This window comes from Amblyomma maculatum, chromosome 6 (assembly GCF_055883805.1).
Source record: "Amblyomma maculatum isolate TAMU_Amacu chromosome 6, ASM5588380v1, whole genome shotgun sequence".
NCBI lineage: Eukaryota > Metazoa > Arthropoda > Arachnida > Ixodida > Ixodidae > Amblyomma > Amblyomma maculatum.
In genome coordinates, this window is record NC_139349.1 from 169,784,129 (window position 1) to 169,802,395 (window position 18,267).

At 46.8% G+C, this 18,267-nt stretch overlaps 1 protein-coding gene across 1 annotated transcript in view; it reads left to right on the forward strand.

Annotated features, from left to right (window-relative positions):
• Positions 1-13,671: 13,671 nt before the first annotated feature.
• Positions 13,672-18,267, forward strand: part of LOC146187385 (F-box/WD repeat-containing protein 8-like) — an 86,724-nt gene continuing 82,128 nt past the window's right edge. The window contains exons 1-2 of the mRNA XM_084607665.1: positions 13,672-14,307; positions 17,458-17,562. Of these exons, the coding sequence (XP_084463791.1) occupies positions 13,864-14,307; positions 17,458-17,562 (549 nt within the window). The 5' untranslated portion in view covers positions 13,672-13,863. The remainder of the gene's footprint in view (positions 14,308-17,457; positions 17,563-18,267) is intronic.

Sequence of the window (18,267 nt, forward strand, 5' to 3'; positions counted from 1 at the left end):
CCGGCGGGGGTAACGCGTGCCTTTTCTTCATGACGCCGCAGTGGCGCCACCAGCGAAAGCCCGGTTCATGACCGTTTCCTCCGGCCGTCGCCACGCATGACAGAAAGCGACTCGCTTTACTTTTTTCCAAGTGCAAATGAGTTTATTGCAAACAAGCTGTCTTACGGGAATAGGGAAGGGATGTGAACATATTACAAAGGCAGGGGAGCCGAGTTTGAGGCTGTTTTCTTTTTACGTACAGCGCGTTTGCTGCGTTCCCGATTTTTCAGGCAAGCAACTCCAAACACTGTTATGTCACATCCTCGTTCTTAATTTTTTTTTCATTAAATGTTCCACGCCATCACAAGGCAACGCGAATATGTATTAACACAGTGCTCAGTTGTGATTTATGCGTGTGCATGGGCGTAAGCAGACCTTGCGAATAAATAAAATAAAACGAGTGCATAAGCTTGTATTGCAAAACGGTATCTTCTAGCTGAACTTTTGAAAGTGCAATAAATGACATGCACACATTAGTGTTTTTAAGTCAGTGAAGTAACACACCCCAAATTGATGCCTATGCGTTCAAAGCACGCGTCTCAATTTCGGGTGTTTTCTTTTTTTTCGCGCGTTTTCACGGGCCAGGTTCTTGCTCTTGACCAAGAATTGTGGAGGCGCATGATAGAGTAAAACTTGACGACGCTGTTAGTGATCTCAATCTTATGCTCCTCACAACCGATCATAGGCGGAGGTTTGAGCTGCAGAAAAGAGGCGAAGTCTGCGAGACTTTCTCGCCTCAGTTCAGTGACTGTGAGGCAGTGATTGAAGGTCTCCTCGAGAGATGTCACGAGACTGTTCAAAGCATCAGATGGGAATATTAAGTTCCCCATGCTTACGTGGGCTGTGAGAGCGGCCACAGGCGGAAGGGGAGCTTCTGGCGATGCCAGCAAAACAGTGGCACAATCGGCACATTTAGTCTTTGAAAGAAACTTTCGCGCCACGTATCCTGCCAAATAGAAAATCAGCCTCGAATCACTTTTTCCTACCGCCAGGCTGCTGTGGTCGTTGTCAAGCTGGGAAGCACTGAGCATTTCGTGTTCATTCTTCGTCTTTCGTTTCGCGGTCACCTTTCTTGACAGGTAAGCAGGAGCATCGGGCAGGGCAGAAGGCACGGCATCTTTCGTCAATCGTGAGTGAGAACGTGGGAGGCTAACAACGTTGCCTTCTATCATATATTTGTAATCCCGTTCGATACACTCTTGGTCAAATGCCGCTCACACACAACGGAGTGTGGCTGCAACCTCGTCGGCACGATGAAGAGCGCAAGCTTCCACCTTTTGAACAGTTCGGGATCCCGCGGCTCCGAAAACAGCGAGACTTTCAGTCCTTTTCTCGATGACTTGTAGCCGGATTTGCAGAAGGGTGCGAAACAAGTTGTGTCCTTTTTGGTCTTCATACCGATCACTTCTCACAAAAAGCGCAGCGCCTGCTCCGCTACGGCGCTTGCATGTGGACGATGACAGACAGCAAACAGACGAGAAAAAAAGGCAGCTATTGTTTATTGTTTTAATGCCAGACCGCAAAATTCTCAGTTTCAGCTACTATTTTGACTGATAACGCAAATAATAAGTAATGTTTTTAAACAAAAACGAGGTTAACAAAACGTGCGATGCGATTGCGACAAGTAGCAGACGATCCGCCGGTGAGCACCGGGCGGAGAACAGCAGCGCCAGTTTCGTCGTCATGAAGCGGAGGCACGCGGAACTACGCTTTGTGCCCTGCCGGTCGGCACACCTACCCATCTAGCCACCGTAGTTTCGGATTGTAATTATTATTCTTAAATACGTAGAAGGAATGCGCTTGCCTATTTGGTTTTTGATACTTTTGTCTCGACCTGAAATAATTTTGTATGACAGAGCCCAAAGCAGGTGGTGTCCAATCTGAACGAGCCGCAAAGAATGCTGGGTAATTCCGACTTCCGGGCATTTCGGGTCATTTTGCGAGACGGCCGTGAGACGGGCGTCTGCCGCGCTACTCGGCACCGACAAGCTTAAATTTGACTCTTCACGTGTTTATAAGCGCGAATGAAGTCGTAGAAAAAGTCGTAGTGATCTGCACACATGTTATGACCCTATTTAACGTTTCGTATTTGAAGAAAACGGGTGAAAAATCATTGCAAGTGCAATCATTACAACGTGTGTCGTCTCTTCGCGCTGGTTTAACATATGCATCGTTCATTCGGCCAAAGTTCGTTTTTCGTTGATGTTATCATGCAGTCGCTACATATAACTCTAAAATATATTAGAGTAAACATTCTTTAGAGGTATTTCGCGCTAGCAGAGGCCGGTTAATTAGATTACCGGCAGATTACCTGACTTTTCTTCTTCCCTTAACGTTGCGAAAGCAATTTTGGGGCTCGACCTCACGAAGGCTTTCGACAACGTAAAACATGAGGCGGTCCTGGAAGGGCTGAACAAGATTAATGTAGGTACCAGGACATATCGGTACATCAGGGACTTTCTGACGGGTAGAACGGCCTGCATGAAGTTCCAGACGCTGAAATCCCCTGCAATAGAGCTAGGGAGTAAGGGTACGCCCCAGGGATCAGTGCTGTCCCCCCTACTCTTCAACGTGGCTATGAGGGAACTCCCCGAGCAATTGGCAGAGCTCGAAGGATTAAAATTTAGTATATATATGCGGATGATATCACCCTTCGGGTCAACCGGGGAAGTGATTCGTGCGTCGAAAACCTGCTCCAAGCCGCCACCGACATTATAGTCGATTACGCGGCAGAGAGAGGCCTATCTGCTCGCTGCAGAAATCAGAATTGTTTATATACAATCCGAAGCACTTAAGGTGTAAGGCACCGTCGGAGATCAAAATTAAAGTGGCGGGTAACGAGGTACCAATAGTCGAGCAAATCAGAATCTTGGTCACACGGACATAATGGCGAGACCATCAAGAGGCTGGAGAATCACGCGATGCAGACCCTGAGCCTAATTAGGCGGGTGGCCAACAGAGGCCGAGGGTTAAAGGAAAAAAATTTGATGAAACTGATACAGGCCTACATCTTCAGCCGAGTGAGCTACGTGCAACGCCGTATCTAGATTTGAAAGCGGTGGAAAAAGAAAAAATTGAGTCTCTAATGAGAAAATGCGTAAAAAGAGCGCTGGGACTGCCCATGCACATCCACAGAGAGAGTGATATGGCTCTAGGGGTACACAACACATGGGCAGAACTGGCGGAAGCGGTGCGAACCTCTCAAATTGAGAGACTTAGCACCACGAAGACAGGAAGAGTCATTTTGACGAAAGTTGGAATAAATCCGGATAGGGGTCCCACGGTCAAGGTGGAGGTAGCTAGAGAAGTCAGACAAAATTTGGTGATTCCCCGCTGCCAAAAAACATGCACCCGGAATATAACAAAGACAGGAGGAAAAAACGAGCTGAAGCAATTAGAAATTAGATTCGGCGAAATTTCGGAACATGAAGTGGCCTATGTAGACGCGGCGGGAGGTGGTGGCAGTTTCACGGTAGCAACGGTCGTCAGCGGCCGGGGCAATCCCGTGACAGCTGCCACTTTGCGCGGGCGGAGCACAGAAATAGCCGAGGAAACTGCGATCGCGTTAGCTTGCGTCGAAACGGAAGCGAAGTTTGTCATCAGTGACAGCAAAACTGCCATACAAAATTTTAGCAAGGGCAGGATCTCGCCCTTAACAGCCAGAATCCTAGGCCAGAAAAAGTTGGATAGGAAAATTCAAATAATTTGGACTCCTGCGCACGAAGCCGTCCCCGGCAACGACGTGGCCCACAAGCTGGCTCGAGATCTCTACCGCCGAGCCGCTACAGGGCCACTTGATGACCGAGGAAGCGGAGAGCGCTTGCTAAAATATGGGGAGATCACGCAGCACTACAGATTGGATCGTAGACTGGTACCCCCACAAGACCCGAAATTAAACAGCAGACAAGCAGTGGCGTGGAGGCGACTGCAAACTTATACATATCCGCACCCGGTTATGGCGAACCGCATGTTCCCTGAGGCTAGGAGTGACAAGTGCAATCTTTGTGGGGCGAGAGGGACCCTCGACCACATAATATGGGAATGCCCGTATTCTCCCAGGAGGACGAACAATATAGGCTGTAGAGACACCTGGGAGACCCTGCTGCGCAGCTCGGACCCTGAGCTCCAGCTCCTACTCGTCCAACTGGCTGAAGAGGCTGCTGGGACCCAAGGCTGAGGCGGCGGCACCCGCCCCTTGACCTGCGTGTCGGGGGGTGGGTAGATCACCTTATCTGTTGGACATTAAAGTTTAGTCCATCCATCTATCCCTTAACGTTTCTTTTTTCAAATTTGTCAATTATGTTGTGCATTTTTGTATTCTTTTCCTCTGTTTTTATGCCAATGTATGACACTTTCTCACCGTTGTCTCTCCCCCCCCCCCCTTATGTAATGTCCCTGATAGGGATCTTCAAGGGAATAATAAATGATGATGATGACGAGTCGCATGTTTAGCGCGTAGGAGCTAGCGGACTGTCGCGCAAGTTGTAGCTGCGACTGCTAAGATCTGAAAGCATGCAAATTTATGCACTTTTTTTGCAGCCTTTATAAAGATTTATCGGTTTATGCTGCACTGCCCGAGTCAGAGCAGCTATAGGGTTTCTTGGCTTGCGGTGTACTGCATGCCTGCAAGCACGGCTGGTACAACGCGTAGTTGCTCAGCTAAAATTGTGATATGCGATTCTAACAGTGTGTTGTGCTATTCATTCAGAAGATCTAGATTTACAGTGCTTTGAAAACATAGAAGTGTGCACAATCTTCGCTATTTTAAGCTACATATGCTCTTGACAGCTCAACTGATTTTGTTCACTTGCATGAAGCGATGCATGCTGGGTAATCCGCCATGATGATGTCACTGGCAGCAGACGGCGGGAAGCGCAGCCAGGCTGAATGGAGCGAATGCCTTGTCATTTTAGACGGTCCACTGAGCAAACAAGCGGCTTTTCGTGCGCTGTCCGTACGTGCGAGCAAGATCTTGCAAAATAGCAGCGAGAAACGTACGCGTCGACGCTGTGCTTATGAAGAAAGACAAAAGCCGTGCGGCGCGGACCGCTAGGCGCAGACGACTGGCTGTACTATGTGCCTGGACCTGTGGCCGCCCGTCGCCATCGCCGGCACCGCCGACACTCATGACTTCTAGTTCTGGCGAGTAGTTTGATACTTTCCCGGATTGGCGTCGATCTCCGGCCCGTGCGAGCCATTTGCGTCGGCGACGATAGTGGGATCCTTTGCCTTCGCGCACTCGTGCATACGTATTTTTGGAATTGTGAAGAACCCGCAGTCGGCCTGTCCGATCGCGCCAGCATCGTCTGCGCGCACTACGCGACCATGCAGACGAGGCTAGTTTGAGTGACGTGCTGCGTCGCCTGCTGCCATCGACATCATCATGGCGGATTACCCAGCATGCATCGCTTCATGCAAGCTCCCTATATGTGTGTTTGTTTTTTTTTTCTTCTGGAAACTGTATGAGGTAGAATGCCGCTGTATCGGTTAACATCATGCTGTCAATCAATGAAAACATTAGGAGGATCACGAAATAAAAATCTCTCTCAAGCATTTAATTTCTTGATTTGTATTACGAAAATATGCAACTGCATGATATGCATATGAGTTACATTTTTAGCACTGCTATATTCATTCTGCATGCATCATACCCCAACATGCATGTAGCCAAGACTATATGGCCAAAAACCTCTACTAATGTATTCTAGCCACTGTAACTAATGCTTGTTGAGGGCCTGGGTCGGCTAGTTCCGGCAGTCAGAGAGACCCACTTGTCGAGGCAGCATTGCATGTGAGAAAACCCCACTCATAAGCAAAATTAACCAAGCATATAGTGTGTGGGACATTTTACACCATTCACGTACAAGTTGGAAGCTAGAAATTCCCATATGCTTAATTCCCAATACTGATTGCTGCATTATATGTTGTTCAAAAAAGGGAATTACTAAAACAAAAGCTTTGTTTTGAAACCTCCAGAAATTTCATCAGGAAACCAAATTCTTCCAATCAAAGCTGCAGGGAAGAGCCTGTAACTATTTTGCTGTTGTGTACTTTATGCTTGGGGTCTTGGAAATGGGAAACCGTTCTCGTACTAATTACACTTCATATTACTTTCTTCAGCAGAACTCTTGCAGCAAATCTTTTACAGCATGTGATTTAATGACCTCCAAGCAAGGTTGGGAGTGAGGAATAGTAAATTGTGACAAAATTCCTAGTACAGGCTGTAGAAATGAGCTTCAATTAGACCAAGTACTGTAATAGCAAGCTGTAAAAAAAAATGCATAATATAGAAATCAATTGCCTCGGCAAGGTTCTTACTTCTTACCCTTAGACATAAAAGCTGCTATAATTAACTTCGTGTATGCAGCACCTTTAATTGCATCACAAGTAGCTCATGTAGATGTATTCATTTAATTTTCAAGTGAACACGTCTAGCATCACAGGCCATTATGAAACTGCTTTGCTGAACAGAAAAATTTGGTTTTGCACCATGTATCTCAGCTGTCAGCTTTTCTATGTGGCATATATATACTGAAAGATGAAAAATAGCTGCTGAAGTGAATATTTCATGACTGTGACCAAGAGTATAGATGCTGTTAACTTGAATCCCTGCAACAGCCTTTAACTGTCTTTCTTTCTACACGAGACAAGAATAAACATAGGCCTGCACAAGCGTTGCTTTCAAAATATGCTTGTATTTCTCCGCAATTTTTGCGAGCTCACGCTGATTGCTTCACTAGTGAAAGCATGTTTCGTTATCTGGAGTTAAATCATAACATAATTGCTTGCACAACAATGTTACACAACAATTGTATAAATCTTACTGCTACTAACGGTGACACGCTGATAGCCAGGCAACGAGACCATCGACAGCTGATTGGTATAGCGCACTGACCGTAGTTCTAGAAACTTGCATGTAGCAGAAATGGCCGGGGAGAAAATTGTTCAGTACTTATAATATTATATCACGCTGTACTGACGGAGGCCAAACAACACAATTTGCGAACCTTTTGAAGACGTGTGAATGACCGCGCGCTGCTAGCGAAAATAGCGCATATCCAAAGTCGCCCGAGCGAGAACAAACAACCTACTTCACAAAATTTCCTAGCTTCCATAGCGCTATCCAACCCTTGCAATCGACAAAATACTCGAGAATTGCTCGTTGCAGCTCGCCGTCGACGGGCATCCAGCGGATCGCAACGGCCAACTGTTTACGCCGTTCACTACTCGACGGCACTCGGAACATCTTGCATCGAATTCTACTCGAGTTGCCGTAGTTGAAAGCCGAGCACAACACCACATTCCCAGCAAATTGAGCGCAAATATCAAGAGAATAAAGGCCACTGACCGCCGCTGGTGGCGCTGCAGTTACGTTTACCAGAATATAAATATCTGGGGGTATGGGTAAACGAAGGATTGGCATACATTGGAAAGCACGAGCAATCACTTAAGGCCAAAGGACCTTGTTGCCACTTTCGGGGCTGCACGAAGACTGATCACCGACCAGGGAACCGCTTACACCAGCCGACAGTTCGAGAAGTACTGCAAGTCGCTCGACATAATTCACGTGAAGAACGCAACGTGCACGCCTAGAGCCAACGGGCAAGTCGAGAGGTACAACCGAATGATAACGCCCGCCATTGCCAGTCTATCAAAACGAGGCGACGGAAAGGACTGGGACGAAACCCTAACGCAGGTGCAATGGGGAATCAACAACACCGTAAATCGAGCTACGAAAGCGACGCCATTCAGTCTGCTTTTCAACTTTCACCCACGAAACGTGACAGGAGACCCAGTTGATGACGCCATCACACTGGAGCTTGAGGACCAGAAGAAACAGAGAGAGAGAGAGTTTCAACAAACGACGAAAGACAGCGCCCAGCTACCAACCAGGCGACATGGTGTTGATCGAGAGGGAGCCAGTTTCAACGGGAGAGTCGCGCAAGCTGTGCCCAAAGTACAGGGGACCGTACGTGGTCGTGGAAACGCTTCCCAACGACCGATACAAAGTGCAAGACTTCCCCGAAGTACAGCGTACCCGGCGATTCTACGAAGGCGTCGTGGCGGCGGACTGGATGAAGCGCTTCACATTGGGAACCGCGGCCAGCGACGAAATTCCTCTTCAGAAGACACCGAAAGCGACGAGGGCCAGCGGCCTACGAGTAAGAAAAAAAAAAAAAGAAAGAAAACGCAAGACCCCATTCCAACCGAGGGCGGTTGAAAAGAAAAGGATGGCCGAATGTTGTCGACCAGACGCCACGCACTTTCGGCCCACGGACGGAATTCGCGCAGACCCTCTCCGGGGTCCCGCCTCGGACTCGACGGTTGGTGCTCTGCGCGCGCTGTGAAGTAGCTCTCAGGTTACGGCCTTTCCGACCCCGGACATCTGGTGGGAGAGGGTGTGCTGAGAGGGACCGAGTGGACCGTGCCGCCCCCGAAACGGACCCTTTTCGGGCAGTGTGTGTTCTGTACGCCGTGCGAGCGAGTGTTATATATACGAAGGGACAATAAATCTGTTCCGTTGTTTTGTTTTTGACGACTGTGTCGACTACAGTTGTGTAAAAGCCCGCGACAATTCCAGTGAACTAGAAATGCCATGGTGGCGGATTAGTTGGGGATAGGGTTGAAAATCTATGTTGTTGGGTCTTTTGGACCCGTTATTGGGACTTTGTCCCTTCTTTATACGCTCAAGAGAGCTTTGCCGCCGCTGCTGCGGAGGCGAGGGGGGGCGATGTGTCCATCACATCTTCAGATGTGCTGGACCTTCGTGCAGAAGGCACGGATACACTTGTTTTTGACCTCGCCCCTTGGGGCAAGGCCTGGCCTGCTGACCTGGGGGTCGGCGTGACCTGTTTTGGGGGTAGTGGAGTAGCACTAGCTACATCCACAGGGGGCGCGGATGGCCCTGCACCACGGTCACTAGACGTGACCTGGGCAGATGCCGAGGTCTGCGATGACGCTGCGCCCTGTTGCGTCATCACAGAGTAAGTTGGATTCTGCACCAACGAAAGCCGCTTTCTTGCCTCTCCGAAAGTAATATTCTCCGTGACTTTCAAGGTTACAATCTCTTTTTCCTTTTTCCATGTAGGGCAAGATCGTGAGTAGGCTGGATGATTGCCTTCACAGTTTACGCAAACGTTTGCTTCGGTGTGACAGCTGTGCCATGTTCGTTGGGGGCACATTTTGCGCAGGTGAGGCGGCCTCGGCAGCTCTGGGAGCTGTGGCCATATCTTTGGCAATTGTAGCAGCGGCGCGTGGGTTGGGAATGTACGGTCTGAGCTTGAGTTTTTGGTAGCCTACTTCAACTGAGTCAGGAAGGGTGCCCAGTGCAAATGTTAGCACAATGTGTTTAGTTTGAATCTCGTTATTGTCTCTCCTAATTTTGATTCGATAGACACTGGTTACATTTTGGTCTCTTAGTCCTTCTAGTAATTCCTCCTCAGTCATTTGAGATCATTATCTGAAATGACTCCACGAACTGTATTGAGTGACCTGTGGGGGCTGATTGAGACAGGGATGTCCCCGAACGACGTAACGGTTGTTAGCTTTTCACTCTGATATGTTTATACAGCATTTCTAGGAGGAGGTCACCATTTGGTAGTTTCTTAATTTTGTAGCCCTGACCTATGGCACCTGTGAGCGTCTTTGTCACTAGGAATGGCGAGATCTGACGGGCAGTTTTTTCTGGGTGTTCCGAGTGCACGACATGGAAGCGGCGAAAGCTGTTGACATGTTTCGTAAAGAACTTGTTTGTCACATCGGTGCGCCCTCTCTTACTGGGAGGGCGATCAGTTTTAGAAATAAAAGAGGCCATGTAATTCAATTTTTGTTCGGTTATGATGCCAGCCACCCACCATGGAGTCCATCAAGGGGACGAGACAGGAGCTTGAGCAAGAAAACCCTGCCCACGCCAGCTGTACATCTTAACTATAACCTAATATGGTGCAACACAGGGTGGTATACTCCACACAAGGTTAACCCTCGCCGCCGGGAAGTAAGGAAAAACTAAGAAGAGAGTAGAGGACAGGAGAGCTTTAGGACAGACGATAGGAAAGCGAAAGATGGGGGGGGGGGGGGGGGGGGATAGGTAAAGGCGACTGCCGATTTCCCCCAGGTGGGTCAGCCTGGAGGTGCCGTCTATGGGAAGCGTGGGAAGTGGTGTGTTGCCTCCGTTGAGGGGCCTTAAAGGTCCAAACACTCGGTATCAGCTCAACCACCAGGATCCCCCTTTCCCTAGACACGGCGATGCCATGCACGGCTAAGCATGGGTGCTGGGGTCCGTGGTGTCGCACAGTACACACAAACACCTGCTTTAACAGGTGCCCCCTGCGGGCTAGAGTCTTTGTATTAACTCTATGCGCAAAGGGAAGTCAAGGCTTGGCGCGCCGTGCAGTCTGCACATTCTTGCGATTTTGCCCTCGAACTTTCAGTTCTGCCTTCCATCACAGCAACTAAGCACCATGCGATGTTCGAAATGGCCAGGAAAAAGACCAACTCGCACTGTTTTGCTCCGAGATGCCGAGGCAAGGCTATCCGGATGCTCCAGTCACCTTTGTTTGCTGCTCCGAGGGACAATATAAACATCGCACAAAGTGGAAACGAAGCTTGTGAAGGCAGGAAAAGCCTCTCACAGAAACATTGGCAGTGTGTGAGCATCATTTCAAGCCACATCTCATCCTGCTGCGTGACTACGCATATATATGATCAACGACAGAAGTGAGGATATACCGCATGAAAATTAAGCCATCACTGGCACCTGATGCGGTGCCTATACACTCTTGCCGGGTTGTCCGGCATATATTACCGTCAAACCCGTGAAGCCAAGGCTGGAAGTGGGCAATATTGATGTTGCAGAGAGTTGTGCTCAGTGCAGATTCTTGCCATTAATCCTGTGACACCAAACGATAGCCGACATATTTTATACCGCGTGTCCAAGCTAACTTCAGCCAAGAGTTAAAAATAAACCATTTCAGTAAGGCCAGAGAAACCACTTGCTGACAGCCACCTGGCGCACCAGGTCTTAACAAAAGGAAGACTTCGGAAGAAGAAAGCTTCGACTGTTTGCGTGATCTCGAATACTACCACTGGCTCAATAAAGCAGACAGCTCAGATTAAATTAAATTCAATTCCGCGTAGTCATGGTATATCCTTGGATCTCTAGCTGGCACATTTATTTAATCATTTATTCATATCCTTCATATCATAACCTACTGATGCCCTAAGACAATAAATATCGATAAAAAAAAAACGGTGCAGGCAATTTTTCATTTTGCAATTCTAATTTACTAAGTATTGCGTTCAAATAAATGTGATTTGCAAAGTTGGGGAGGACCTTCTGAAACCCCCATTTCATTTATTCCCGATAAAGAAAACCTCACATGTTTTTCCCACCTCTATAGAAAGCCCGCGAAATAAAAAAAAAAAATCACGTGACTGACGCATTCATGCGCTACGATATTGTTGTGCTTCCAACCGTGCATGGTTTGAGTGACAGAAATATTAGCTGCGGCCGTGACTCAACAGCCCAGTCTCAGCGCTATACAGGCTGATAATTTTTGTACTTCGCGGGCTTTCTTTAGAGCTTGGAAAAACGATGAGGCTTTCTTTATCGGAAATAAATGGAATGGAGGTTTTAGAAGGCGCTCTCAAATTCTGCAGACCCAGTTATTGTCTAAAGACAATAGTTAGTCATTTAAAAAAAAAAAATTACTAATGACTTAACTTCAAAATAAAACTTTGCCTGGGGTGAGCCAGTTGGCTGGCAGCTGTATGCAATTGTGGTCTCTCTATCCTACCTCAAATCCTACCTCAAACTAACTGTGAGAAAGGCTTTAATCTTTTTCTTAAAAGAAAAAGATGTCACATGTATTAAACTTGGCTAATTTACTAATTTAAGGACAACAGAGGCCTTTTGTACCCTTCAAATGATACCAGATTGTGGCTGACCTTGAGAATGTGTTTACAACCTGCTTCAGTCTAAATTCAAGCAGACAGCTTGTACTCAGTATATGCTACTGGCCAAGCAAACCTGCTAACTTGGGTGCTCTGACCACTGTCAAATTGGTGCAGCTGAAATCACTGCTTAAGTACCCGCATGCACTTTTTCGCAAAATGCATTAACCAGCGCAATGTCAAGCTTCAAAGCACCTGAAGATGAGCAGATGGATGCTCTTAGGACTGTTTGTGTAGTCAATAATTTCACAAAACAACTCATTGTTGATGGCTTTTGTCCCATGCACTCAAATAAAATAAAACAGCAGTGGAGAAGCCTTGTGAAGTACCGAAACAAAATTGCTCTGCCCTCCTCATGTATGTATTTTTGGCATATATATGTTATGCATATGAGATGATGAAAGGATTTTAATTAGCACCTGGCTTACAGCGATGATTTATAACAGATATTGTTGCTGTGAACAGAGAATAATGGTGATGCCACAGAATATCGCTGGATGATTCGTTTCAAAGCGTAGGATTTCTTTTTTTTTTCATGACCACTTTGGCAAAAAAAAAAAAAAAAGTAACAGCCTTAATTAAGCTCTCACTTTACCAGTTGGCAAATTTCCTAACGCTAAGCAGATATCAAGCTAAAATGACCATTCCTGGTTACCAGTGGATACCGAATAGCGCAGTGTAATATAATCATTGGGACACATTTTCTGTTCCCCACTCCGACAGCAAACGGTCAAAGTGTTTGTCATTGTGAACCTTCTTATCTGTCTCTGCTTCCGTTCTTATTATCTTTGCATCCATCCATTGCCCAATCCATGTCTGATATTTTTTGTGTTTTGATAATGTTCTTGCGCTTTGCCTGATGTATGCCTTTGATTTGCTTTTTTTTTTCTTTTTCTTTTTTCTTGTTTGAAAACTTACGCCCGTTTACTATTGTGTAACTTATTCATTGCCGATATTTTAATAGGTTTCAATTTGATTATATCTTTTTCTAGATCCTCTGCCACACATGTGTATTTATACTCATGGATGGTCCCCCAGACAGTCTTACTTCGGGACCTCCTACTGTACAAACTTTTTTTATGCACTTATAATTGACTTGTATTTCGTTTTAATAAACCTTCAAACCTTCAAAGGAGAGTTACTGCGGCGCGCGGTTGGAGAGATGCGAGAACCACGTGCACCGCACGATGCCTGGCCACTCTGCTACCTGCAGTCTGCTGCTGACAGTTGAGTTGGATCTGTAATAAAGTGGGTTCTGCAGGGTTAAGAAAAATACCCGTCCCGTACAAATAAATGTGCCGTAACGATTTACAGTGCGCGATAACTCGTCCCGCATGAGCTGTAGCAGACGCCAGCGAAATAAGAGCGCTTTCACTCTAGTGCAACGGCGAATACCCGAATAATGTCGATTGAAACGCCTTCTATCATGGGTGGAGGTCCACATAAGTCGGCATAGGGAAAAAATCAGTACTTTTACTGAATAGGCGCACAAAAGCATCGGTGCCATTGACCTTGTCGGTGCTATGTCGCACTATTGCAAGAAAGCATTGAAAAGTCGACTAGTAGATGTTGCAGTGGCGCCATCTGGCGGCGTCAATGAAAATCGGCGTGCCCGAGCGTCGTCGTTCGCGCCACTAGAAAGTATTCTAGTTCACTATCGAGCGAACCAACGACGCTGTGCGCTTGAAGCTGTGCGGATGTGTTACGTTTGTTATTGCTGTCCTGCTGCAAGCGGAGCTCGGTGCATGTAAAAGACACTGAGATCACAGAATTTTTCTGCTAATCCGGTGGCCGAAGTGATTCATGTGGCGGCCTGTCGCGGTTGGTCCAAGTGCTTCTCCAGGACACGACACTTGAGAGCTTAAGCTCACAATGTCAGAACTCGATCGCTTCAGGTCGGACTGGCTGCACGAACTGAAACACGAGCAGCACATTGCGCAAAACCCGACCGAGAGTAGACGGCACGTCGTCGGGAAGTCTCACGCGAGCGAAACTGACCAAGCGCTTCGCGGGAACACGTGTGGGGAAACCGGGAACCTTGCCCGGGACGATGTCCACGGGCCGAAGCAAGCAGGAAAGCGGCGTCTCGTCCAGTTAAAATCCAACTTGCACTGCCAGGAGCAGCCTAGAGCCTTCGACATCGCTGACCGCCTGCTTCAGGGTGAAATACTGACTGATGACGACCTGTTCGAAAGCAAAAAACGTGCTTCAATAAGTAGTGACTTGTCACTTGAGCGCTCAAATGAGCCGGCGTTGCCTTGTACGCGTCCACTTGCAGACTGTGCGTCGTTGGTGGATACTTTCATCAACGATTTGGTAATGGGTTTTTGTAAAGTGCAAATCTTCACTATAGTTTCAAAGTCGTATACTTCAATGGGGCTTCTTTAAAAATTGATATTCACAGAATTTATGCGCCAGCCAGCCAGAACAGTCTGCATCACACTTGCCTAGTGGCTCACTGCCGTGCAATCAAAGATATGCCTTGCAAAGTCGTAAAGGCAACTCTTGTACGAAATAGAACTACGGACACATACGAGCCAGGTTGTAACAAGCACTTTATTTTGAAACCATTGCCAGCCATAGAATCTGTTGATACTGACTAGCATAAAGTGTCTTGGAAATACTTTTCACAATGGTGAGACAGACTGTACAAAGGACAGTTTCACAGTTGCACAAATCAGAGTCCATATTCCAAGTTTGCGTCATTAACAAAAGTGTCGTTATCTCCCTTGGTGGAGTCGCCAGAACTGGTGGAGTCGCCAGAACTGAAAGTGGCGGCAACAAAACTGGTATCTGGTTCCGGTGCTTTCACCAATTGGATGACTCGAGGCCAGAGAGATAGCGATGGTTTCAATAATGACAAGAACTCGGAGTATGGACACACCTGTGTTTTTTACTTTACTGTCAACAAGTTGCAAGTAGTTAATGTAGCAGCCAGGAACAGTTAAGGATTACTGAAATAAAAGAAGGCGGCAGGATTAAGATTTTGTTGCACTAACAACAGGCTGCTTGGAGAGACTCTGTCAAGCTTAGAGATTGTATGCAATTGTTCTGCCTTCAAATGTATGGTGCATGATTGGAATACACAGCAGTATGAAGAAGCGAAAGGGAATGTGGAGAAAACGAAGTTTTATTTTTGTGGTGTGTCTGACAAATTCCAGATGTAGGATTCCTCTCCTCAACTTTTATGTTCACAGGTGTGGCTGTTCTCCCTCATCCATGTGTTCATACTGCAGTGAACTCGAGACTGGATCATTTTTTCCTGTCCTGTTGCCGTTTCGCCTCCCTCTGAAAACTCTTTGAAATTCCTTGCAAAAATTTGTGTATATCTTTGACTGTTCCAAATTTACTCTCGTTTGGTGCTACTCAGCTGGGCTTTAGCAGCGGGATGGTTTTCTCTGCAGTGTGCAAATTTATTAACACTTCTGGTAGGATTCCCTGCTAGGTGTACCGATTCTGCTATCTCTCCCCTTCAGTTTTGTGATGAGTCGAAATGAATTGTATTTTTTTTCCTGACCAGTAAGGTCTTTGTCCTGTCAATATTCAATATATATATATATATATATATATATGTCAAGAGAAGCATAGTGTTCTTCACCTCGTCTATTTTCTTTCAAATATATATATATATATATATATGCAGGGGGGGGGGGGGGGGGGCAGAAAGTTAGGTGGGCGGATGAGATTAAGAAGTTCGCAGGGGTCAAGTGGATGCAGCTAGCACAGAACCTGGTTGATTGGAGAAGTATGGGAGAGGCCTTCGCCCTGCGGTGGGTATAGTCAGGCTGATGATGATGATGATGATATATATATATATATATTTTAATCTCTTGTCAGGTAGCTTATTACATATTTACATATTTCTGCAAGATATGTGTGTGGCCACTCCCCCTTGTGGATATGTGCCATTATTCAATGGCACAACAATGGCAAAAAACAGCTTATAGAAGTGGGGTGTCCCCTTTTTATCTCTGTTTACTGTTTCCTGCTGTCTTCACTAACTGTCTCGATTGCACCATGTTTATTTGGAGAATAAGAAAAAGACAGCAGTAGTATAAAATGTGAGGATGATTCTCACTTTGTTGCCTTCTTGCTCCAGTCTTTGTTTTATTTCCATGCATGCGAGAGTTGTGACAGGGGTTGGTTGCTGCGCAGCCTAGATTATGGAGATAAAACCGTGCAGGTGAGGAATAGGGAAAGCAGTTCTCATCCTGTATCATGCCTTCTCTTGATGTTGTCTTGATATGTTCTGCAGTGTGCCAATAGCAATAGCGCACAGAAAGAAATGGCAGAGAACTGCAGATCAGTGAAGTGCTTTGTTCTGGTGCCAACATTATCACAAGAGTACTTTTGCACTGCCACATTGAGGAAATGAGCTCTTTTGTACTGTAGTGACAAAGGGTTAGGACATTTTATGATTATTCCTGCGGCTGCTCCACCATAGCCTGTTTTCTGAAGATCTGGGGCCCCACTGCTGACTTTATGGCCCAACCTCTGTATGAAACATCCAGTGGGATGATTTGGTTATGTAGCTGTCGGTTCTCAGCAGTTGATGATCTGGCCGTGCAGGAGAGATTCCCAATCATCATCAGTATGACTGTGCCCACCGCTGGAAAAAAGCTTTTCCCATGATTTTCCAGCCAACGCTGTCCTGTGTCAGCTGCAGCCTCACTATAACGGCTTGAGAGGCTAGTTGGTGCATCATCGTATTCAGATATGTGGCGCAAACAAAGACAAACACAGGAGAAGATCCACAACACACGCGCACACTACCAACTGTAAGAAGAACCGGAAAACACTTCCTCTTCTACACTCAGGCACGTCTCAACTTCTTCTTCTTCTCATCTCCCTCTTCTTTGCCAAGGGGAAAATGTCACACTCACCGTGACATTTTCCATTTGCCTTTGATGTAAGGACAGAGCGGCACTAGTGAGACTGCATTTGTGTGTGTCTTGACTCTTCTTCCCCATGGCTCTCTAGCTCAGCTCTTTCCTTGCATTAAGGTTTGAACCAACTAGCTTGACAAGTTCTACCTAAACAGCCATTGCTCAGCTTTCTTTGCATTGCATGCTCTACTTCCATGTCTGTTACCTATTCATTATCTCGGCTAGCTAGGTGTCGTTCACTTGCATTTGTTCGATATCCCACTGTGACCTCTTCCGGATTTGCCACTGCACCTTTAATGTGAACCATTTTTGAGGCCAGCGTAGGTATTTTTTATATATCTCTCTCTCTTTCGTGTACTGCCCCAACTTAGTGGCCTTAGCATACCCTGTTGACTGCCTTTCAAGCTCTGCTGTAATGCTCCTAGTGCTGTTTATCGGGTGGCATAGAAACCCAAGGCACAGGAACCCAAATTAATGCTATTTCCATGTGAACATGCCCACCCTGCAGGCTTTCGTGAGGTGAAGGAAATCGTGTGGATGTGAACGTGCTCACTCTCCTTTTTTCTTTTTTTTTTTCCAGAACGAGATCGATGAGATTCCATTTTTCGACATTTGTCTTCCTCGTGAAGTGGCCATCAACATATTCAAACATTTGGACATAGTGGACCTCTGCAGATGTGCACAGGTGAGGTGGCTATGTGCTGATGGTGGAAGCATTTGTGTCTGATGCATGATGGCTGTGATGATTCAAGTATAGCGTCCCATGTGTTTCTCGTTGCTATGAGCGTCTTTTTTACAGCACCTGAACCGGTCTGCAAGGGGAAGGAGCGGGAAGAGAAAAAGCGGAGTAAACGCTCTACCTGTGTACAGCGAGGAGGGCCAGTCTGTCTTCTGCTAGCACTGTGTGTGGTCTGCTTTCTGGGCTCCTTTACTTGCGCCCTTCTCAGGGCATAATTATTGCAGGTGTTGTATGAGCTGACCTACGCGTGGGTCACTAACGTGCCCTGAGAAGGGCGTGGGTAAAGGCGCCCAGAAAGCGGCCACGCACAGCGCTAGAGGGAGACAGACTGGCCCTCCTTGCTGTACACGGGGAGAGCATTTATTCCGCTCTTTCTTTTCACGTTTCTTCCCTACGCAGACCGGTTCTAGTGCCGTAGAGAAGACGCTCATGGTAACGGGAAACACATGGGACGCTGCTTTGAGGAGTCGGAGTTGTCTGGAAGTCTCCAGGCACTGCTTTTTTTTAATTTCCCCTTATTGTTTGCATGACATGTTTCGCTGCTCCGTTGGATGCTGGATGGTATGGTGGGATCAGGATATGCCGAATGCCGTTCTTGCTTAAGAAGTCAGCATATTTCTCGCTGGTGAATGCGGTGCCGTTGTCAGAGAC